The sequence below is a fragment of the Megalops cyprinoides genome, chromosome 19 (genome assembly GCF_013368585.1).
Source record: "Megalops cyprinoides isolate fMegCyp1 chromosome 19, fMegCyp1.pri, whole genome shotgun sequence".
Classification (NCBI taxonomy): Eukaryota; Metazoa; Chordata; class Actinopteri; order Elopiformes; family Megalopidae; genus Megalops; species Megalops cyprinoides.
The window spans coordinates 12256026-12281014 of NC_050601.1; the positions used below are offsets into that span (position 1 = coordinate 12256026).

General features: G+C 44.3%; 1 protein-coding gene across 4 annotated transcripts in view; it reads right to left on the reverse strand.

Moving 5' to 3' along the window:
* shank1 (SH3 and multiple ankyrin repeat domains 1) overlaps positions 1-24192 on the reverse strand; it is a 52094-nt gene extending 27902 nt beyond the window's left edge. For 3 of the 4 annotated variants that reach the window (XM_036552254.1, XM_036552253.1, XM_036552252.1), the window contains exons 1-8: positions 23857-24192; positions 10059-10610; positions 4008-4211; positions 3619-3690; positions 3253-3361; positions 2226-2380; positions 1462-1629; positions 163-279 (exon numbers count right to left, since the gene is read on the reverse strand). In XM_036552254.1, coding sequence (XP_036408147.1) covers positions 163-279; positions 1462-1629; positions 2226-2380; positions 3253-3361; positions 3619-3690; positions 4008-4211; positions 10059-10559 — 1326 coding nt within the window. In that variant the 5' untranslated portion in view covers positions 10560-10610; positions 23857-24192. The remainder of the gene's footprint in view (positions 1-162; positions 280-1461; positions 1630-2225; positions 2381-3252; positions 3362-3618; positions 3691-4007; positions 4212-10058; positions 10611-23856) is intronic. The other variant, XM_036552251.1, reaches the window with a different exon arrangement.
* Positions 24193-24989: the final 797 nt, after the last annotated feature.

The following is a 24989-nucleotide window of genomic DNA, read 5'->3' on the forward strand; positions in this document are numbered from 1 at the left end:
GAGCAAACAATTACACAGCAATTATTTAAGTCCATGTCAGTGAGTTATATTTTATTTTTCAGGTATGTTCCATACTGCGTTTGTCTGTAATGCAGTATGCAGCGTCTTCAATGAATGGTATAAGCGCTGTGCATGCACATCTCTAACATCAGAGCATGTTACCTTATTGTACAGAGCACAAATGTGCAGGGCAGTGTTTCCTGAGGCATTCTGGGAAGAGGAGTCAGCCCCATAAAAAAGAAGGTGCTCTAGGTGCTGGGAATGACCATTTTGGCAGGCCTAGGAAAGAGAGAACCCCACACGAGGAGCGCAAAGGTTGTGGGTTAAAAGCACAAAGGGTAGAAACAGAGGAGGAATAGAAAAGATCGACAAGAATGGAAATCAGGGTAAGGAGGGATGGAAGAGAATGAGATGCAGCGGAAAGGAAGAGGGGAAAGAAAGGGTTAATTCAGCGTTCGGCTGATTGCCAGACAAGACACCTCAGTTAATTAACACTTCACCATAAGTGAGAAAAAGAGTCATGCACATCAGACCAGAGACAACACAGAAATGCACTCCGAGCATAGAGCATCTATACACAGAGCCACATGACAAAATGACACATGAACAAACACACACAGACACGAGAAATGCACAAAAATTGAAGTATTTCAATTAATTCCTGATGTTACCTCCTGGACTCTGATAATGGCGTGATGGTGAAAACTGAGGGATGGAGGGGTGGAGGGATGAAAGAATGACTACCTTATGTCTCTCCTGCATTTCATACTCCTCTTTACCTCTGGTCTATGGAGAGGGGGAGGGAGGGGAGAAAGAAGATGGGAAGAAATGAAGGAGGGAGTGCAGAAGGAGAGAGAGGACTGGGAAGGAGGGATGGTGTGGAGACATGGAGTGAGAGGTGTATGTTGAGTGTGAGAGGGATTGAAAAGAGGGCTGTCTGTGATATGACTGATGAACAAAAACAGGCAGATAAAACCAACGCTCAGACAGAAAGAACGACAGAAGCACTTTGAGAAGCTTAAAGATTGCCATGACAGCAACAGCAACACACACACACACACACACACACACACAAATACAAGCCCAGAAAGGAAGCACACAAATGGAAATAACACAGACATATGCAGACTTTCACATACATAATGACACACAATCACTGAAAAAAATAACACACAGGTGCTACTAATGTTCAAAAGAATAAGCAATAAATAGTGAAGGGTTTGAAAGAGGACAAAATGAGAAACAGAGAAAACATGACAATGAAATGAACGCAGCAATGAGGACTACAAGACAAGTGAGGGAAACAGACAGACAGTACAGAAATGCACAGCACCGACATACAGAACCATACAGGCAGACACACACATGAATTGACCAGCTTGGTAGTTCAAAGGCAAAGTACTTCACGAAAGCACCCGCACTCCATCCCCAAGGGGTGTGTGTAAGGGAATGTACGGCTACCTGATGTGTCTCATCCCAGCCATTCTCATCCCTCATTCCCAGCTTGGCCCTGTGGTACAACAGGGTCTCACAACAGGAGGTGTCGCCCCCTGTCAGCACAGTGTGGTAGAGCGGGGTCAAGCCCCGTCGGTCTTTGTAGTCTGGGGAGGCACCCAGAGACAGGAGGGCCTGGAGAGAGGGGAGAGGGACAGGTAATAAGAAGTGGTGATACACAGTACCAGTCAAAAGTTTGGACAGACCTTATAAAAACAACGGGAAACATGCATTCAAAGAGATTTTTATCTGAAGACTTTCTCTTAAATGCTTGAAATTTGTTTATTAGACAAATACAAATAGTGAAGTTGATGCCTCTATGAATTTCTTTCCAAAAAAAGTTGAATTTCAAAAAATATTTTTGCCTACTTTGAAAAATCTAAAATATAAAATAGTTTTGATTTGTTTTATGCTTTTTTGGTCACCACATAATTCCATTTGTGTTATTTCATAGTTTTTCCTTACTTTTATTCTAAAATGTGGTGTGTGTGCGCGTGTGTGTGTGTGTGTTGAATATTCATTGTGTGTGTGTGTGTGTGTGTATGTTAAATATTTGTTATGTGTGTGTGTGTGTGTGTGTGTGTGTGTGTTGAATATTCATTGTGTGTGTGTATGTGTGTTAAATATTTGTTATGTGTGTGTGTGTGTGTGTAGTACAGTATCAGCGGCTGAAGCAGTTGCCAACAATGCAGCGTGTGCGGTGCGGAGCAGCAGCAGGCTGAGATGGGTACCAGCAGCGCGGTGTGGCTGTGCGCTCGGACAGCCTTGTGTAGCGGGGTGAGTCCATCCTTGGCACGGAAGTCGATGTGTGCTCCCCCCATCACCAGCACCCGTATGCCCTCCCCTCCCCCCTGCTCTGACTGCACTGCCAGGGACAAGGGTGTCTCTGCCGGAGAGAGAGAGAGCAGGGAGAGAGAGGGGTTAATCCACGACACAGAGAACAGGGAGAAGCTAAAGCCAGAGAGACACAGACAAGGATACCCATGCATCATTGTTTCGTAATTGTTCTTTACATAGCTCTGGCTCACTTCCGTTGTACATTGTTCATTTGTGAAGCTGCACTGCTAACTAACATGCTTGTCTGGAGAAATTGGGTAGACACCGCTGCTGAACAGTTCACAGTGCCCAGACCTTTCAGCTATGGGCTGTTTGCATTCATCAGTTATTGTTTATGCACATTCCCTATTAAAAGTTTGTAATCTATATTTTATACACGTCCATGAGCAACAAAGAGATTTGACTGAAACTACAGAAGCCGTTTCAAGCTGTGTTCTGTCAGTGGAACAAGAGGACATTAGCGGAAATGAGTACTTCAGTATTTTTATATTTTTTCACACAGAGAGTTATTAATGCATGGAATGATTTTCCAGGATTCACAGTGGAAGCAGAAACCCACAGCGTGTTAAAGCCAGGCTAAATACACTCAAGACTACAGGCAAATGCCAAGCCAGGCTAGGCTGAATGGCCCTTTCTCATCACTTAACTTTCTCTGCTCTGATGTTCTTATATAACATCAGAGCAGAGAAAGTTTAATGAGGAGAATATTACTCTAAAGAGCAACTGCAGTGAAAAAGAAATGTGCAGTGCTGATATAGAAGACAGGTCAATGAGTAAGTAAAAAGCTGTTAGGCCTGCCAGTGAAAATTTAAGGCAGTGTAATTTTATTAACTTATACACCGTTGTGAGTTATGCTGGTCAAGTCATATACAGACTACACTCTGTGTTTGTGGGGAAGAAGCGAACAGTCTGGTATCTCACCCCCAGTCTCAGGGTCATGATAGTTGGGGTCGAGCCCTTTGTCCAAGAACTTGGCCATCTTTTCCACTGATCCAGTTTGGATGTAGTCAACGAACTTCTTTAGACTGGCCTGTGGTGAAGAGGTATAGGGTTAACACTGCACTGTTGCACATATACACACACACACGGACATGCTGATGACACAGGCATGCACACACACACACACACACACACACACACACACACACGAACACACACATACACACACGCACAGCTGCTGACATACAGTGAACATAGGCAGGCATACAGAGACACACGGACACACTGACGACACAGACTTAATTGAATGTTGGCACATAGACACACATATTCAAAATAACCAGATACCTTTGTGTGCAGTTTGGCCAGTTGTTTTTCATCTAGATTTGTCTGTTTGTACACTCGGGTCTTGTAACGAAACTGAGGGAATGAGAGAGAAAAAATTACTCCATGTTCCAATCAATCCTGGAATGAAAGTGGTTTATCCCCAATTCTCTCATTTGATACTGATCCACAAGGTGGTGCTAACAGCTCCATTGTGTAACCAATCATGTTAATGGTGCATGATTATTGGCTGAATAAAAAAGTTACATATTCAAATATATATTCATATTATAGATAGGTAGATAGATAGATAGATAGAGAAAGAGGAAGCCTCCAAAACTGAATTGTGTAAAATGCCAGCGTGAAACACCCATTTGAGAGCAGAGGGCAGCGCAGAGGGCTTGCGGAATTACCTCCAGATAGGGCACCCCTTTCTCAAAGGATTGTGGGTATTCCCGCAGCAGCCGCTCCTCCTCCAAGAACTTGGCGTCATGGCCGTCGGTGGCCGGCTGGAAGAGGCCATAGTTGAGCACATCGCGCAGCGACTCGGTGAGGGCGCAAAGCACCTGCTGCTTGGCCCGCCACACCGTCGCGTCCGGGTTAAACCGCAGACACTTCTGCGGGACGGAGAGAGAGCGTTACATTACATTCACTTATCCACAGCAGCTTCCAGCACAACAGAACATGAGTGTATCCATGTGGGTGGCAGTGTAGCATAGCGGTTAAGGAGCAGGACTTGTAACCGAAAGGTTGTTGGTTTGATTTCCCCGGTAGGGCACTGCTGCTGTATCCTTGGGCAAGGTACTTAACCCACAATTGCCTCAGTAAATATCCGGCTGTATAAATGGATAACATTGTAAAAACTGACATAAATCTCTCTGGATAAGAGCATCTGCTAAATACCTGTAATGTAAATGTTATGTCCATTCAAGTTGAATGAGCAAAAGTGCCAGACTAGGCAACCTGGACCAGTGAGTGCGAGCACAACACCGTTCAAGCCCTACGACAAGTTAACTTGTGCGGCCTGACTAGACAAGGGAAGTCAAGTATACTACCATACATCAGTCACTAGAGTACAGAATCCAAAACACATCGCAATTCTACATGAAAAAGGAGTAGTAAGGAACACGCAACAGTGCCGTGTGTCTTTACTGTCTGTATCTGTACTGGGTCTTTGCTCTTTACATCTGCACCCTGTTGGATTGCTCGTCTGTAGAATTGAATGCTACACAGACCACAGAACACTAGGGGGAGATATTGTATCGCCGTTCCATTGGACAGCGGGACTGAGGGCACTATAGCCCACGCACCGTATTGCACTTTGGTCAGTGTGGTAAAATACACAAAACTGTCAGCCACTGTTATACTGTTATAAATTATTGGCACGACCCCGCTGTTAGACTTATTGAACACATTGCAAAGGAAAGTTCGGCTTTATACAGGTGAGAAGATAAAAGCACGTTAGAATTTTACAAGACAGCGGCGCTGATGCTGAAAGTCATATCAAATATGGGACACAATGAACCCCTGAGATTTAACTATGATGCTGTGAGTCCTAACACTGAAGAAACCCTGATTCTCGGAACACTGACGGTGACAGTCCACGGGACCTCCAAGCCAAAGCTGAGGAGCTAAAGAGGTAGAGGAAACCAAAGAGTCTTCTGAACAAGAAGGAAACGAATGCCTTAAATCTGTGTTGTCGCTCCAAGTCTCTAAACAGCAATACTTTCTTGACCTTCTTGCCCCTGTGACCCTAGGGCTCAGTGCATTGCATATTCATGGCAGGAAGCACTCTGAGTGTGTCAGAGCTGTGTATACAGTAGAGACCTTTTCTCAGTGTCAGTGCCCTGTATACAGTAGTAACCCTATCTCAGTGTCAGTACTCTGCATGCGGTAGTGACGTTGTCAGGGTCAGTGCTCTATTGGCAGCAGTGACCTCTCTGGGTCAGTGCTACGCATACAGTGTCTCACCTTCTCCTCCAGTGTCTGTGTGAACAAGCAGCGGTGTGGAGAGTCAGTGTAAATTCCTCTCTCTCTCTTTTCTATCTCTTTCTCAGTTTGCGCACAGCCAGCCCCATTGCCATGACAACCAGTTCATTAGCGGAGCAAGCTGCTGGTTGCCATAGAAATGCCTCAGTGGTCCCTTGGAGGTAGAGCACTATGGGATGGTGTGTGTGTGTGTGTGTGTGTGTGTGTGTGTGTGTGTATGTGTGTGCGTGTGCATGCATGTGTGTGTGTTTGTGTGTATGCAGGCAAGCTCATGTTTTCTTATGGAAATATCACCCAGAAAAAGAGATATGAGAGGGGATGAGGCAGAGAGCGAAATGGAGAGAAAGTGTGTAGGGGAGGAAGATCAGTTTGTATGCATGGGAGTACACTGTGCTCACACATACACAAACACACACACACACACACACGCACACACACACGCACACACTGACTAACTGAATGAAAATAAGAGCTCAATGATTCTGCAATGAGAGACGAGTGTGGGAGAGGTTATGCAGTACAAGAAATGTATAATATGCAATAATTACTGTTTGAATAATTATGAACCTGCGGACTAATTATTCTCGCAGAATGACTGTAATTCCACAGTTCATTAAAACAATATTTTTCCATCATATCATATAACACACTAATGCAGACGCTGATAGAGAAAAATGTATAGAGGGTGGCAGACTGGATGTGCAGACCTGCTCTCTCATACATTAACTGATTGACTAATTGACTTATAAGATGAATAATTGACATGGGGAGATAGCATGTAACAGGTAAGATTTAAGAAACACAGGGAAAGACTCAAAACTTTGATTTTAAATTGATACCGGCGGACACCGATAGCAGAGAGCGAGCGAACCCCGTGAAGGGGGAGCGTGGTTGAGATGCGCCGGTGTTCATGGCAAAGCGGCTCACTCCCACTCTCTCTCCCTGTGCTTCTTTGCTCCCAGCTTCCCTCTCTTCCCGGCACGCACTCAAAAGCCTCATATTGGCATGACCGCTGGGTGTGCTGCCAAAGCGCTCCATTGATAAAAAAAAAAAAAAAACGAAACGGCTCCGGCAGGGGCTGCGATGCACATGTGTTGTTCGAGCTGTCCCTCTTTATCTATGTATGAGATTGTGTGGGCTACCTTCTGCTCTCGCCTTCCCGCTGACCCTCCGGTCATTTTCCGCAGGGCGGGCACGGGGGGGCCAGGAAAGCTTTAATGAGCTCTGCGGGGAGATCGCCCTCGCTTGCTCCCTGTCCCTCTGTCCTCTCCCCTCTCTCGTAGCCACACGGACGGCGTTAATGTCCTGCTCCACCTCTCCGGCTGCAGTGGGAGCTCCCATGCTTTACTGGGGCTGCCTGCACTGCACCTTGCTTAACGCTACATGGAACTGATTGTATCGCAACACGCTTGGTCATTAATACTTGGCCTTGTGTAAAGTTTTGTGTGAGTATGATATGTACGCTATATGCCATACTGTCTACAATAGGTACATTGGGAGCCTGCAGGACTGGGCCTCAGGTCTCTTGCAGTACATGTATGTTGTGCACAGTTCATTGCAACGTGTCGTGGGTTTGTGTGCACGTGCATTTGCGCATGTGAGTGTGTGCGTGCGTGTGCGCGTGCATGTGTGTGTCAGTGTGTATGTGCATGCGCACTCCTTCGCCACTGGAAATCTCCCTCCCTCAATTCACAACATTTGTGTTGCCGCGCCGCCGGTCTCTCCCTGATCTCATTAAAACACAATTAATGAGCAATTAGGACTTATTGAGGGCGAATTAGCTGACATGTAGAACAGGCTTAATGTGCTGGGATTACAGGGGTGAGAGAGGGAAGAGAGAGGTGGAGGGCATGCACTCACACATCCTCTTTACTACAAGATGGAACATGATTCTGCTGTGTTTATCTGTATCTCTATATACTCCAGTCTTCTCTTCTGTCCCTCTGTCTCTCACCAATTGAAATTCAATAGATAGCAGGGAGTTAGAATAAACAGACAGATATAAATTATTAACAGAGGTGCGCGCACACATATACACACAGCTCAATAATACATCAGGTGGCATTAAAAGAGGAAAAGGACTGACATTACATACTCCTAATAAACAGCAGTGCATCTAAACAGCCCCTAGAAATGAACTGGATGACCCCTGGACTGCCCCTGGACTACCTTAGTGTATCCATTGCACACTAACTGGGCCATGAACATTGGCCTACTATGAATTGCAATTTCAATTTTCATTGTTATTTTTTTGGCCGGTATTCCTACTTATGCATCTAACACCTATAGTGTTACTAATGACGGATTCAACTGTTGCATAGTGATTCATCTGTTTTACAAGTGGGACCGCATTGTCTTGATCTGCTTAGTGTTACTGGTGCGACTAATTGTGTTACAATTGTTAACCAGTCCCTACCACTGCAAAAAAGTATACTATAGCAACATACATTGAAAATACAATCCAAACTACAAAAATTAATGTATCTCAATATAAGCATAAATATGCAGCATAAATTAATTATGCATGAAAAATTGCACATACAGTATTAAAGTGGCAATAATTAACATATTTCCTGATATATGCTGTGTATTTTTATGTAAGTGACATGCATTTCTTATACACTGAATCTCAAGCATGAGAAACAAACAGAGTATTCAAACAAACTGCTCTAGTGCTCTTATGCCCAGACTGTCTTGTAGTAAAGAAATAAAGAACTTTTGAAAAATCTAAGCAAGGACACTGCCTTTTGATGATTTTTTCTATGTGTGCCACAGCAACTGACTTTGAACAAAAAGAACCGTGAACAATATTAGGTGGGGCTCAAAGATGAATAAATTTCCTATTTTGTCAAATTGAAACACATCATTTAATCATACTAATCTCTGTGTTTGTGTTGTGGGTGCATTCACATTTCTGTCAGTGATTTCAATTTCAAAACATCTTAGCATATCAGGACAATCTTGATTTAACCTCAGTTAAGAGAAAGTTCTGCTTGGAAAAAATGCATGAAAGAAATTTTTATTGTCAAAGGAACACGTTCAATCTTTCAATCATTAGATTCAATCCTTCAGGTGCGTTTTTCAGAAAAGGCTTTGACAAAACACGTAGGTGTTTTGTTTTTTTTTATTAACAAAAGAAGTTCTTTTCCTTCTTATTTTCTCCAAGAGTCACTGAATGCTCTCTTCACAGCACACCTGGGTGTACTTGTAAGGTAGTGCCAAGCAGTGTCTAATTTTGACCAGGTTTCAGAAAAGCCCATTTTGTTTGCAATAAAGATTTGTGGGGGGATGGGGGGTGCTTTCCTTTGATTGACGCATCTGTCAATACTGCTGTTGCCACAGGTGCGGCTCTTGACACTACCCTTACACTTTACTGTCAGGTTTTTCATCAAAGCTCCATTTGCTTTCTTGGCCTTTAAAGGTCTGTACAGTATATTGAATTCTTTCCGCGTTTGATCCTGCGGTTACCCCAGCATCTGATCGTCAGGAGAGGAGAGTGAGTGATACTGTGATAATGTCGTGGTCTGACCACTGGCAGTCATGCAATAAAGTGGTCAGGACCCCTCAGTGACAAGACAGCAAACTTTCTTGTACTGTAGCGTTGCCCAAGGTCAAGGCCCAACTCCCAAGTTTGATGAAAGAAAGTGCTCTCATTTGCCAACTTCCTGTCTAAAATGTTCTGCCAGTTTTTTTAGCATTAAATAGAACAGTAAAGGTAAATGATATTATTGAGTCCTTGGTTGCATAAACTCTATGTGTCTTGATTAATACAGTACAAAAGAGGGGTCAGAGGTCACAGACAGCACTGCAGGGAAATTGAACAGATTTCATAACAATGTTAAGTGTTTTTTTATGGAATTTGAGGTATTCTGTTGACCTGAAGAACAGCTCATGCATTGCTAAAAATTAGTGTGAACATTTTTATTCATTTAATTATAATTGTCAGAAATCAATCTGTCGTGATCGTGATCATGAAGGCTGTTGACATAATCGCAACTAATAGCACATTTTTGATTTTCATAAACAGTTAGTAGGTATTTGACAAGGTAAAGGGCATTTGAGATGTGTCATAGGAAATCTAATTAATAATCCAATATGGCAGCCAAACTATGTTTTAAACCTTCTCCACTTTCACTCCACCATCTCCTCACATATAGGTTTATTATATGTGTTTTGTCTGTCTCAGAAATCACAGTTCACCTTGAACTGCTTTGCCGGCCCGATGAATCATGTTTGTTTGCAGAATCCTGCCTCTTCCTGTCCTGCTTTTGATGCTATGTGCAATTATAGCCACTCCTGCCTGGATGACGTGTCTGCCCACACCATGTGCCGCTCTCATGTCACGCAATTCATTATCATTCAGGAAATGTGCTGTCATTCAGCTCAGCCTCGCAGGTCACCCTGGACTCAGCAGCAGAGGGATACGTACGAAAACATGACAAGAAGCTTGGAGGAGCTCCTTGTGGGTAACTGACCGTCTGTTTGATGTCAGGGATGCCGATGCGGAACACCATCATGGAGATGTGCGTGTCCTCTGAAGGGGGCGCCGTGCTGGAGCTGCGCTCCCTCAGTCGCCTCTGCGGTTGCTGCTGATTGACCGACTGTTGGTGGGTGGGTCCAGGGTTGGACGCGTAGGGGTTCAGCGCATGTCCCGGATTGCTGGGCCGCCGCGGTCTGTCTCCTGCCGGTCGTCCAACCATGTTGCCTGATTGCCTGGGCCCCTTCTCCCTGCCTCCTCGCGATTGGCCGCCTCCCTCCATCTCCTCCATCTCCTCCTCCTCTTCCTCTTCCCCTTCCAGCTCTCCGTTCTCTTCGTCCTCGACCTCGTCCTCTCTGTCGTCCTCGTCTACCTCTTCCTCTTCCTCCTCCTCTTCGTCCTCTTCCTCCTCTTCTGCCCCTGGATAAAGGTGTCGGCTATTTCCCAGCATCCTTTGCTGCTCCTCGTCACTGGAGAGGGGGCTGAACGGCATCGTCATGGCGACAGGGCGGGTGGCACCGGCGGCAAAGGCATCATCCCTGGAGACACACTGAATCAAAATGGAGGAAAAAGAAAAGGGGAAAAACAAGGAAAAATGTCAAGGGGAGGAAGAGTTGTAGACCACAGTACATCACATACTCAGTGGCTGCACTGATCATATGGAATTATTCAGCAGCACCAAAAGAGAGGAGAGGAGTGGGAAAGTTGGGAGAAACAGGCCCTGGCCACCTAACACTGATGTGTGAAGACTAGAGCTGAATATGTAGTCTGAAAGTGTCCTCACTCTACACCTTGCACCAATAATGCTGTAATGTGTGTTGATTCCTGCCAATAATTATCATTTGATCATTGCTGTACACTACTTGAAATGCATACATTGTGCTTTAAGTATTCATAACAGTTTTTTTCCAGTTCACACTCCAGTGGACATCTTTCAGAACTACTGTAAAGAGCTGTCTCTGCTGTGCAGCCCTTGTGTTAAGCCATAATAAACAACCCTTCCAGACATTAAACATTTGTGTAATAGACTACAGAGCAAACCAGCCTGCATGGTCTGCACCCAGTGCTTTTGGCAGACTGACCAGAACTGTGCTTTCACTTTAGAGTTTCAGCACCACCTCAACTGGACAGCTCCATCAAGAGAGGGGAGAGAGAGACTCCATCCATCCATCCACTCTCAGTAACTGCATTATCCTCTAGAGGTTCTCAATAAGTGGCACAGGGTACAAGATGGCCACAGGCAGATGCACACACACACACACACACACACACACACATACACACATATGCACACACATGTGCAAACATATGCACACGCACACACACACACATATACACATATGCACACACATATGCAAACGCATGCACACACAGATGCGCGCTCACACATACATGCATACATTCACACATGTGCTTGCACGCACAATCACAAGGGACAATTTCGAGATGCCAATTAACCTAGACCATATGTTCATGAACTGTGGGAGGAAACCGCACTACCCAGAGGAGGAAACCCACGTGAACAAGGGGAGGGAGATTCACCGCGCATAATCCGGCATAATACTGCAAACCGCAATGATAAAATTTGGCTGCTTATTTTTAGTTACTTATTTATTCACCATCGCCCCCCTCTACCTCTATTAACCTGGCATCCATTTCACTTTGAAAGCACCCAAGCAAGTCAAAGTAATAAATTACAATGAATTATAGCTGGAGAGCATGAGTGTTAGTTAGAGGGGACTGGAGAGGGACATGGAGAGCGTCACAGTGATGGAGGAGGAGGGGAGGGTGGGGCGCAGGAGGGAGGGAAAAACGTGTGTGACAAGCGATGACAGCGGTGACCCAAAGGCGACGCAATGACAGTGAGTGACAGAGAGAACCATGGGCTGTCAGACACACACGGGGGGGGGGGGCAGGTGACGAGAGGGAGGGCGGGAGAGAGGGAGGGAGGGATGGGTGGGTGTAGGGTGTGACGGATAGCCCATAAAACAAGATGCACATCCTGACTGACTAACCAGCTGACACAGCGGTGAGCATGGTCCGCTGAAACAGAGCTGAGGGATCGGGAGAGAATCATTCACACACAGGACGCGCCGACACACCTAGGACTGCACCCACACTGAATACAGAGACAGGAGTAGGTTAATCCAAAGTCCCTAATGGGAAACCACAGCGTACCAGCTGTGTCACACACTGTGACATACATGCAGCAGCTTATCTAAGCGCTGACAAAAACGAACGCTTTGGGGACCGCAGGACTGACACAGACAGAAAGATACTGCAATTCCCTAAGTGCACATTGCCTGAACACGCTCCTCAGACACTACAGCAAATTTACACTGACACCATGCAGTCCCAGAAGGTTGCTACAGTAAGACACTTCCTGACACCGCAGTGCATTGATACAGACGCGGAGAGAGAGGGGTCTGAGCTGCATGCACACTTGCCAGCCGGACACAGCACTACCTCTACACTGCAGAGACAGAGAGAGAGCAAGGGGGGGAGCGAGGGAGAGGGGCAAGGACACGATCTGACAGAGAGCCGACTAATTGGGGAGGGAAACGGAAAATGAAAGAGAAAGAGGGAGTAGTTTTGCATAGTGCTGAGCAATCAAACACAGAGGGAGGGGGAGAGTGGAGGAGGAGGAGGGGGGGGGTTTGGAAGGAGGGGCAGAGGGAGGGAGAAGAGTACGAGGGGACAGGGGGTGAAGGAGGGAAAGAGGGAGAGAGGGAAAAGGGAAACACCGCATGGTGTGGTGAGACAGTGAGGAAGGGATGGAGGAGAAAGGGAATGGGAAAGCCAGGGGAGAGAAAAAAAGGAAGAGAGGGAAGGTTACATGAAGGACACTCGCAAGGGAAATTCATTTGAAAGAGGAAAAAAGCAGGGGGGAAGCTTGGAAGGGCTTGTGGCGTGGAAAGTGGAGTGAGGACAATAATTAGAGCGGAGGAGAGACTGAAATTGGGAAAAGATTGGAAAAAAGAAAGAAAAAGAAAGAATGAAGCAAGAGATGATAAGAGGACGATTGAAAGATAAACCAAGACACAAGACAAGACGGAATGCCCTGCTTGCTAGCCAGAGAGCAAAGATAGATAGAAAGATAAAGCACAAAGATAGAGATCTCCTTATCCTCCTTCATTTCTTCCACTCTCCTTCAATGTAGGACAACTTATTTTAGGTCACCCCTCTTTCGCTCTCTCTCACTCTCACGCGCTCCTGCTACACCGTTTCAGTTCAGCCCAGTTATAAACTGCGTATGATTTTGTCACCTCTGTAAGCTTTTCATTCTCATTCGGTTGCATTAAAATACAGTCATTCAAACTGAACCGTGAAAAGGCTTAAAAGTTCATTTCCAGCACTTCAGGCCAGTCAGGTCAGTTTGCATTGCCACACTGCATTATAGTAGGTCCCTTTTCACAGCACTCACTGAAAGCCTACTATCGCTCTCTCTTACACATACTTCTTTCTATGGCACACACCCTGTCTTTATAACTTTACTACTTCATGAATTTCCTCTGTTTTTGTCAGTGTTTTACTTTCAGTGTGTCCAGTCAGTCACTGTACTATCCAATGTGCATGTAATGCATACTGTACTATTATTATTATTACCCCCCCCCCCAACCCCCCCAATGTCTATGTAGGACAGAGTTATATAGATAGATATTTTCAGTGTCTTGGTCCCCAGGAAATTTAACTGGGAAACTTCCAAGGTACAGATCGCCCCACTTTTACACCACAAAACTGGAGCGTCCAATTTCTCTCTCTCTCTCTTTCTCGCTCCCTCTCTCTCTCTCTCTCAATCTGTCTCCATCCCTTGCCCTCGCTCATACATGGTGTGCCCCCCCCCCTCATCGCAATTGCAATTTCTGGATGGAGGAGCTGCCAAAGTTTTTTAAGGACAATTTCACAATATGTGTAAGAGGGAAAGAGCAAGAGAGCAGAAGAGAAAGATTGAAGAATGCAGCCCTTTATCAAAAGCAATGCCCCTAACTAAAAATTAAAAATGTCTGACAGATGGTGGAGTAATATCACACTTTTTCTCTGTCGTTCGAAAGCCTCTGGGCTTTCCACTTAGCGTCAGAGCACACATCACTTCAGCGCTGACCTGAGAAACCCCACCCCAGTGGCCAATCACTCACAGCATATTCAAACCGCGAAGAGGGAGGACATACAGGCAGCGATTTATGTTAATAAGCAAGAGATGAAATATTCAGCTGTGCGTTTAAAATATGTACATTCCTAATTAATAAAACCTGTAACTGCAGAAGAGAGCATTAGAGCAGGTACATAATTATTTTAGTAATGAGGATCAGGAGATCCTAGCAGTAATGTCTCACAGCACCAAGAGACTGTGGGAGGTACGGTTAAGCGCTAGGGGAATCCGTCACACGGTTCCGTACGCCCTAGATAGAGTATAATATTCATATATAGCACATAGAGACAGCAGTGTGGCCTAGTAACTGGAAAACTATACCTGTAACCAGAAGGCTGTGAGTTCAGAACAGGTGTGGGGCAGTGCTGTATTAACCTTGACTCTTTAACATGATGAATTTGAACTATTTAAATGGCCATCTGCAAACATGGATAATGTGTGAAGTGTAAGCTACGGGCATAACCCTTTAATACAACATCTTGTAAGCTATGAACAATAGCCATCCAGAGCTGGGCTCATTTACGGTGGGAGTGTTTAAAATTGATTTCAGTTTCCCACCTTGCATGGGCTTTAGTGCTCATGAATCAATACGATGGTAAAGCCTGTACAAATTTAGAATTACAAATCTAGTTGCAACATGTGGGAGTGAAATTCTGTTTGCCTTTGTACATGTCGGGGGTGGGGGGGGGGGGGATGGGGAGGGGGAATGGAAATAAGTGAATGAGAGACAAAGAGAAAGAGAGAGGGCCAGGAAAAGAGAGAGAGGGAAGGGGGAGGAGGGCGGAGGAGCTGCAGCGTAACAGATGATGTAGCTTATGTAAGAGGAAGGCAATGTGCAGCCTTCTGACCCTGTGAACCAGGTACACAACAGAGCATCTTCTGTCTCCTGAGTGACAGACCTGCCACCGTCAAGTCAGAGGAGCCTCGTGACGAAGCATTAAACAAAAGCAAGTCTTCCCGCTTGAGGTTGTGTGGGCAACTGGCCTGTGCAGTTAAGCCCTTGATGAATATTTCATTCAGGCGTTGCTGTTAGAGCACTTTCTTATGGGGTGAAGACTGAGCATATGACGATACTGAAATATTAAGAGGAGACACGCTGCCGCTGCAGGCAGTTGAGATATTGAACGATCCGACGTGGTTTGATGTTATTTGTATGCTTTTAAAAGCATGCCTAATAAACCTGCAATTAGAACACATAAAAAAGAGAAATATTTGAAACTGCTCCAGTCACCTCCATATAATACATCGGTGCTGGACTGAAATGAGAACTGAGGACAACATGAACAGTTTTACATGTAAGGACTACTACAACTTGCTTACTTATTCCAATCATAGAATACTGAGATATTTGATGGTTAGAGGACATACAGAATCTTGATATTGTATATTGACACAAAATAAAATCCTGCACTATTATTTCTGCAAAGCTGCTGCTTCTCTCCCTCGAAAACCCCATTCACACATATCACTGGAAACTTTCAGGTAAAGGAATCCTGACAGCTGACACTGCAATTTGCAACTATGACTGTGTGGTGTCGCAGCAAGCCGTCATAAGTTTGGGAACGCTGAATTAAATTGTCCACATCAGAGCTGCACTTGTCAAGAGCAGACCTCTGAGTTCAGTGATAAGACCGGCTCCTACTTCAGTAAAGTGCCTTTACATTAATTTCAGTGCGCGATGGGCATTACTGATGTAAAAACCTTGGAATGATAAGCCTTGATAGCAGCTTAATGTCGGGGCTGCAGTGAAAGTGGATGGGTTTAGATGCTAGCTTCTTTTGAGGTGACATGATAAACCTCCCCGGCTGTTTCACAACTTGACGTCTACAGTTACGTGGAACTGGATTTCTATCTTGTCCTCGCGGTTTCTCCTGTGTTCCTGCGAGTCTCATGCTATTTATTTGTATGAAATATTTTAATTGGTTTTTCAGTGAAATGTATTGATTATTATGACTTTCATAAATGTAAATTTAATGTACAACATATGTAGAATTATCTGTATAATTATATAATGTATCACATGGTATGTGATGATACATGATTTTTCTTATATTTTTGCACATACTGCAACAAATATGTCCATAATATTACATATGTGCAAGTACTACATAAGTACATAATGTATGCACAGTCATAGATAGATGTACATTCCTTATATATTTGTATAAAATTCATATGTTAATGTATGTAAAAACATTTAATTTTTCCATAAGGTAGTTCCATTAAAATGAATAAAGTTGGTTTATTGAGGCAAAGGTGTACCAGACTCTTCAGTCTTTCAAAAACATTTAAACTTGAATGGTCATGACAAGAATCATAGGGGTTTATACTGCAAGTGACAAGCGCTGAGAATTTCATGTTGGTGCTAGATATGTGAAAGGCAGGAACAAATAAAAGGATGATGGGAAGGTATAGATTAAATCTGTTTTAATAAATTCTGAGTGTGTGAGGGAGAGGGGGAGAGAAATGTTATTGTCTTAATCTACGCTATGTAGGTCAATCAATATGGCTCAACATCAAAAAGATTTCCTATCTTTGCTCTTCTTCCCAATTGTTCTCCCTCTCTTGCAGTTTATTCATCGTTTCTCCGTTCTTCTCCACTATATCTCTCTATCCGCATCATCCCTTGTTCTTTCCCTCCTCTCTGCTCTCTCACTTTCCCTCCTTTCTCTCAGCGACACTTGATATGTCACATCTCTCTCACTGTTTTTCTTCCTCTGTAAGGTGTGCCAATTATTATGTGACGGATTCATTTTAAATAAGCAAGTCTAAATTAGGAGAGAACAGAGCAAACTAATTATAACGAAGCTGCAAACTCCCTCTCAACCGATTCTGAGCCGGTATCAAAACTGTTGATTTAATTACTTCCAGTTCTTTTCAGAATTTGACCCCAAAGTAATGAGATTAGACCCCACCACAACAAAGAGATAACGACAAACTGGAACCAGACACAGAAATTCAATAAAACCATGGAACGTGGCAGGGTGTAAGGCAGATGATCAGGTTCAATTCCATGAACACGAACACGTATTCAATCAGGAACGAAAACCCGAAGAGGAAACATGTTCAAAGTGGCCTGAACGTGGAGAGATATTTGACCATGATACCATGATAATGAGGCACAGGTGTTAGTCAAGTGAGTGGCTGAGTGGAACTTCATGTGCTTCTAGGGTTGTATAATGTCTCACACCTTAGATGCCATCAGCGGCGCGTTGGAGGTACCGGGAAAACAGTTGGCACTGGCACCACAAGTGTCTTCCTTCCCTTTATTTAATCATTGGCTTTGCATAAGTCTGCTGGAGAGAAACCTTTCCGTTGCATCGATTCATTACCATTTTACCAGGGCCGTTGCTCTGCACTCAAATGAAATGTGGAAGCATTTAGGATAAGTTGAAACCACTTCCTCTTCTCCGTTCTGAGTTCCTTTTGCCTTTCTTTCTGTTACTGCCACTAATCAGGGAGGGCACCCGTGGTGTCTAAATGCCTGCGCAATGAATAAATGTTTCATATATCATTTCCATCCAACCATGTTCTCCAGTGTTTCTATAAATACAGCAGCAAGCGGCAGTTCTATTATTAATGTGGCAAGCTTACATGATCAAACCGGTCATGTCGGCACAACACAATTATGTCCACTGTTGCTGGTACTGGAACTCTTTACAGGTACTAAAACTGTCCAGTGTAAGGACGTTCAGCAGAGGATCAGCATCAAAACATGCATCATATGGGAAAATATAGTCAGTTTGATTCATCTGAAAAAGTGAGGTTTCACCTAGACACGCCATACTACTGGTGTTGCTTACTGAGAGGTTAACCACTGCAGAGCAGGGTCAAGTCCCTGTGTGGGTAGGGTACACAGACTGTGCCATAGATCAGATTTAGAAATACTAACGCAAAACACACCTCCTAATAACCTGTGATTCACCTTAAAACGAAATGACCAGAGGTGTAAGGACTAAATTTCAAATGTCAAGCTTCACCACGTGTCTTACAAAGTGTATAATTTCTTTGCCACTGCCACTTATTTCATTTGATGCATGTACTCTACAGCGCAAGAATGTAAGACAGATGAATCTACATATATATGCACATTATTTGCAAATATCAGTTTTTATAAAAGCAAATTTATTCATTTTGAACTATAGGCAGTACTGGACGTAACACATACAACTGATAAACTAAATTAACCTTATGACTGACTATAACTGAGCTGGGGCAGATAGATCATTCAAGTAAAGAAGAGATTGACAATTATCGGCGGAATTTAGCTGAGGCTGAACCCGACTGGTGGAGTTTAGCTGAGATTGCATGTTAAGCTGCGCTGATTTAATAGTGTTGTTTGACCGAAAGCCCTAAAGGCAGCATTAGAGATTGGCACGGTTGGATAAACAGGGGGTTGCAGCCCTTAATTCCTGTAATCTTAGACCCCAGCCACAGCCCTCCCAGTTCACATCAGCTATTTTAAGAAACAAGACGCATTCATCTCGATTCAACGCCTTCACAAACTATACTGCTTGAAGTGAAGAACACTTCTTTCTTGGCCAGCAAAGGGAAAAACCTTATGTGCATTAAGAAGCTTGTTGGATGAGGAGGTTAATACAGTGATAAGGGCTGGTTAAGAAAAGGCAGTGGTGTTGTGCACGCTACAGATAAGGCAAGGGGTGCACTGCTGCTGCTGCATCACCAGAGATGAGGATGGGGGTCCATGCCAGACGAACCAAACCGAGAAGGCAGTTCATTGGCAGGTCAAACTGATAAACTACCAATCACCGCCAAGCGCACGCCCCTTTCTCGTATCCAACACTCGTGGCCACCCAAGGTGCCAGCACCACTGGAAGCATGGCGCCTCGCTTGTGCACTGTAGCATAGTGGTAAGGAGCAGGGCTCGTAACCGAAAGGTTGTGAGTTTGATTCCCCACTGGGGTGCTGCTACTGCACCCCTCGGTAAAATACCCAGAACTGCCTCAAGTAAATATCCAGCTATATACATAGATAAAACTGCAACCTACGTAAGTAGCTCTGGATAAGAGCATCTGCTACATGACAATAGTGTAATGCATACTTTGCATAACTTAATTTGAGAATAAAGGTAAAATTTTTAACAAAAGTGTATTAATGTGAAAATCAATGATTGCTGACTGACACAGCACTTCTAGAACTGTTGACTGATTTCCTATGATACTGGGTCCTTTTTATTCACTACTGCTTGTACTGCTGCTGCCATTACCGGAAGTGGCTATAATACTTTAATGGCCTTTTTTAGATTAAAAGTACCACCCATAGTTGTGTAAACAATTTTTAATCAGGAAACTCATTATTGTTTTACTGTCATTAAATAAAGTATGATGTTTATGCCATTCCAGACTATACAGCTGTCAATATTTTGTAAGCTTTGGCAGCATCTACAGAAATGTAATTTGTCCCTCTGGAGCAATCTGACATTGAGCAAGAGGTATATCAAAGGGAACATGAAGGGAAGGGGTGTGGCTCAGGTCCTGGGCTTCCTGTGTTTCGCTTCTGACAACGGTCCAACACCCCTCTGTCAGCAGGGCTTCCAAAAACCACACATGTCTCTCTTTGCCTATGGACCCAGCAAACACCTCACCTGAACCTAAGAAACCCTTGTTGCATAGATAAGTTAACAACCTGATCGGGGCGCACTGCAGCTAGTGAGCAGCCTGTGGGAGTGGACAACGGAGGGTTAGGGTGGGTGGCTGGGTGGGTGGGTGTGGTGTGGTGGGGGTAGGGGGGGTGGGATCTCATCCATCTGATCTCCATCTAATAGACGCACTCCCCATCCATCACCGGCAACAAACGAGAGGCCGCCCGATTGAAAAAAAGACAGCCTCTGTTCTTTTAAAACGCAACAGGACCCATATACCATGATGCAATCCCTCCCTTCCCAAGCCAGCCCCTTCATGAAGCATCTGCTTCTAAAAACAATCCCTTTGATGATGCACTTTTTTGTTGCAGGCTGCAGCGAAGTCACGTCCCACTCTTTCAACGGCACAGTCACTTCTCATATCTCATCTTTCACTGGCCTGTGCTGCATGCAAAATTCAGCCATGTCCTTAATTGGTATTATGGTAGATCAGCACCTTGAACTGCATCAAGTGAGTACTTATTAAGGAGTAACGCATGTAAAATAAAGCACCAAGGGGGAAATTAGGCTGGCTAACCAACATTACTCCTGGGATAAAAGGCCTCTCCTGGTTCCCCTATTACATATACAGCTAGAGAAACCAAGCTCATTGTCAGTATACCATCAAAAAACCAATTGGACTATTTTTACACCTGAGCATCACAGTGCTCAACTTGTCATTTCCTGAGCAGTAAAGACACAACCATTAACACTTACACAGCACTATATACCCAGGGCCCCATATACTGTATATCTTATCACAGAAACATGGATACAGGGGTGACCTACATGAGGCTGAATAGTGGCAGAGTCTCACTAAAGGGCAGTTCATTGAGACTGGTACAGTTTGCTACACACAGAGTTCTTCCACAGACTTGCTCAGAATTCAGTCTCGAGATTCATGGTTGAGATGAAGTTTGCGAGCACATGATACTACAGCTGCCTCTACGGCACAGACAGAGGGATGGACGAAGAGGACAGATGAGAGTTGGAGGGGAAAAAAAGGGTAGGAGTGAGAGATTAAGCAGGAGAGCAGAAAGGAGAAAGAGAGAAAAGAGAGAAAGAGAGAGAGAGAGAGAGAGAGAGAGAGAGAGAGAGGGAGAGAGGGAGAGAGGGAGAAGGACAATTGCTGAAGTAGGCCACAACGCAAGGGAGGCAGTATGTCCCAGATCAGTCATGTACTGCAGGCAGAATCAGGGGAAGGGATGGAGAGGAAGAGAGAGGGAGCGAGTGGGCTAAGTGTAGAGGGCTGAACCCTCCCCCTGGAGCACACACAGCAAATATTGAAGGAGAGCTTTTCCCCTTGCCAGCGCAAATACAGAGGGATTGGGGTAAAACAGACACCCTGGCGCACCGAGACATGAGACATGAACACCGAGCAGAAGCACCAGCAGGTTAAGTGAATACTGAGCAAATTCAGGATAAGCTGTATTTAAATAGAGTTATGTGGCGTTGGTATCATCATATGTAATAAGCGTTTGCTTGAGACCAAAATTGCTCTGATAGACTATTCAAATGAACTTACATTCTGTAAATTAAAGCATTTACTATTACATCATTATCATATTTTACTAGGAAAATATATAAAATAGCCATTGTAGGATGACACAACAGTGTGTTATTTCTGCTATTGTCAGAGGAGACTTGTGAAGATTTAACTTACAGTGGCTTAAAGAATAAGCTTAGAAAAGAGAACATATGAAGTTACAACACAATTACGACAAAGAGAACTAGCAAGCTCCAGCCCTCTCTCTTACAGATATTGACACTGTCTCGGCTGAGGGAATCAACATGGAATGAGTGGAGCATCATAAGTACAAAGGGAGTTCTACTGCTGGACTCCCTGGAATGCCAAGAGGAAAAGGAGAGGGGTTGGGAGGGAGGAGGTGTCACATGGCAAGTCCGGCCTTTAGCTCCACATGCAACGCTGCGAGACGGAATGTCAGCAGCAGTCCAGTTTTTTTTTCCTTTTGTCAGTCATTCCCTCAGCTGTTGCTAATTTTAGTGTACTCTTTTGTTTCTGTGGTAATACCAGTTCTGGCTCTTACTGGCCACTCATGTCATTCTACTACTGTCATTCTTTTCCTCCACCCCTCTACTCCTCCCTCCCTCCCTCCCTCCCTCCCTCTCTCTCTCTCGCACTCTCTGAGTTTAAAGTCATCATACATAAACGTGCAATAATAGTGTATGAACCTCACTGCCTGGAATCCTATACCCACCTGAAAGATCACAAATTCCCACTCTGTTTATACGTTCACATCTGAACACCTCTTGCCTTTCCATTCACTTTCCCTCTCTCCATTCACTGTTGCGGGATCACTCTCGATTCTTCACCCAGAGTCCATTTTCACACACACCGCTCACAAGAGATCATTTTATACTCGTTCCTCTCTTATCTGTCTTGCTTGTTCACTAACAGCTCAACTTTCCACACACCTGCCTGCCTCCTCCTTTTTCCCATGCTCTCTCTGTCTATCAAAAGCACTTCAGTATGTAATTATGTGCGCCCCACACAGTAACCTACCTACACCCTCTCCATTGGGCAATGTTCACAAAATGAGTAAGAGAGGATGAGGGAGAGAATGATGGAAGATGCACATTAGAGACAAAGACGCTATAAATAGATACAGTGGATACAGTGGATAATAGCTGTAGATCGGCTCTGTAGATGGCCAGAGATTAGCATGTGTTCAGATAAGTCAACTTATCGCTTTTCTCTATTTCTCACTTTTCCCGCTTTTTCTTTTGCTCTCCTCCAACTTCTCAAGACTGGTATTCTCTTGCAAAGACTGGCACCAAAACCCATTTTCCTTTTCTTTCTGCGTAGGGCGTGTGGGTGGGTGTATCTGTATCTCCTATCTTATGTATCAAACTCATATTGTGTGTGATGATATGAGAAAGTAATGTTGCACATGAGCGTGCCAGAGTTTGTGCATCAGCATCTGTGCACATGAATATGTGCTGGTTTTGAGAACACGGGCGTATTTTGACGTATAAATCAATGGAGTGTATACCAGCTCTATGAATGGGCAGCAGTGCGTTTCACTGGATGCATGTGTCTGTGTGAGTGAATTTCTGTGCATCCCAGCGTATGTGGGTGGGTGTGTATCACAAAGTGACAGAATTCTGGATGCAAGGCCCCTTTAATAAAAGCCTCTCTCTCCCTTTCCCTCTTTCTCACTCTCTCTCCCTCTCTCTATCCATCTCTCTCTCTCTCTCTCTCTCTCTCTCTCTCTCTCTCACTCTCTCTCTCTCCTGCTCTATATAGATTGCTGGCTACACTCTATATAATTGCAGGCACACACACATTTTTCTCCCTCTCTTCCTTCTCTCAGACCTATTCCACCTCTTCCTCTTTTGCTCATTAACGCTTACATCTCACGCTTATCCATGTCATTTCCCTTCATCCCCTGTAACTCAAACATCTCTCTCCTCCTTCCTCCTGTACCTCAGTATCTTCTCTGTCAGTCTCTCTCTCTCTCTCCTCTCTGAATATCCCATTCCTCTTTTTTCACTACTTCCCACTTTAGTCCTTAACATGTTCTTCTTCAAAACCTCAGCATTACCTCATTCATGTTTCTTGCCTCTTACTATTTTTATCTTCTTTCCAGTGTACCTCCTACAGCCATCCATTTTTATCTTACTGTCACTGCATTAATACAGTATTTACATAAGCATACATTTCTCCATCGCTCTCATGCCTCAAATCTCTTGCTCTGAGCCTGGCGCAAACACACTGGCCACAATCACACAAATGGTGCTATCTGAATAAATATCTCTCTCCATATTGACAGCAATCCCTCTCTCCCCACCCGTTTTACTCACTCCCCTCATCCTCCTTTCGCCTCATTCTCCCTACAGCTGTTCCCCCTCTCTCCTCACTCCTCTACCTCTCTCCCATCGTTCTCCCTCGTCTGCCTCTTTCTGCATCTCTCTCTCTCTCTCCATCCTTCACCCCCTCGTGTTCCAGCAGTAGGGAAAAAAAAGAAACACTCCTTCTCTTACTGTGTGCAATGTTCTGTCTTCTTCTTCTTTCTCTCTCTATTCGTAGATCCCTCCTTCCTGCACGGAGAGAGGGAGACTGACAGAGGAGGGATGGAGAGAGGGAAGACCCAGCGGCTGGCAGTTGCAAAAAATGAGAGAGAGGGAGAGAGGAAAGACAGGTAAAAAATAGAACTGAGGAAAAAAAAAAATCAATGTACCGTTGCAACAATTGTGCCACACAGAATTACATTTTAAGGTCTATCCAGGCTAATTATACGTATGTGAATGCATATCCTCAGTCCTCCTTACGTCCTCCAATAATAACAGTAGTAACAGTTCTATTTCCTTGGTTCTGACAACCAGTCTCCCTCTCTCTCCCTCTCTCTCTCTTGCTCTCTCTCCACAGTAGCATGTTCAAACAGCCCCGATCTCTCTGTCTTTCAGCTGGTTGGTTGATTCCTTCCTTCATTCCCCTCCCTCTACACCATTCTCTTTCTCTCTGATGCTCTTGCCCCTCCCCCTCTTCTCCCTTCCCCTGCCTCTCTCTCTCCCCTCCGACAGAACCCAGATACAAGGCACCCCTCCTTCTTTCTCCCCCCCACCCCTCCCTCTCTCCCTCTTTGATGTTATAAAGATTTCTAGACTTTGGCTATGAAGGGACTGTGTTAGACAGAGGCAAAGAGACTACAGCAGACTGAGAGATGAAAAATATTACACTACACTACATTACACACTATTACACTACATACAGGAGCAAGAGGCATTGACTCACAACTGCAGAACACAATATTCAAAGATAAATATTTGTGATACAATATTATGGAACAAACAAAACCAATATAATATGAAAATAATGCAATCTACATTGTTATATAATTTTTTATCACTGATTCACCTAAAAAAGGCCCTTCTGATGTAGTCTGAATCACAGCTAGATGTGTGGACTGATACGAACCTGGTGCAAAGAGAATAAAGAAGAGATGTCAGGAGAATATAAGAGACAGCAGTGGTATCAGCACACAGTCAGAGCCAGAATACAAATAGACAAACAGGGAGCAGTGAGTGAAAAACACATAGAGAAATTGCAACATCACTGTATCCCAATATTCTAAATTGCAATCGCAGTTGTGACAATTACACATATGTTAATCAAA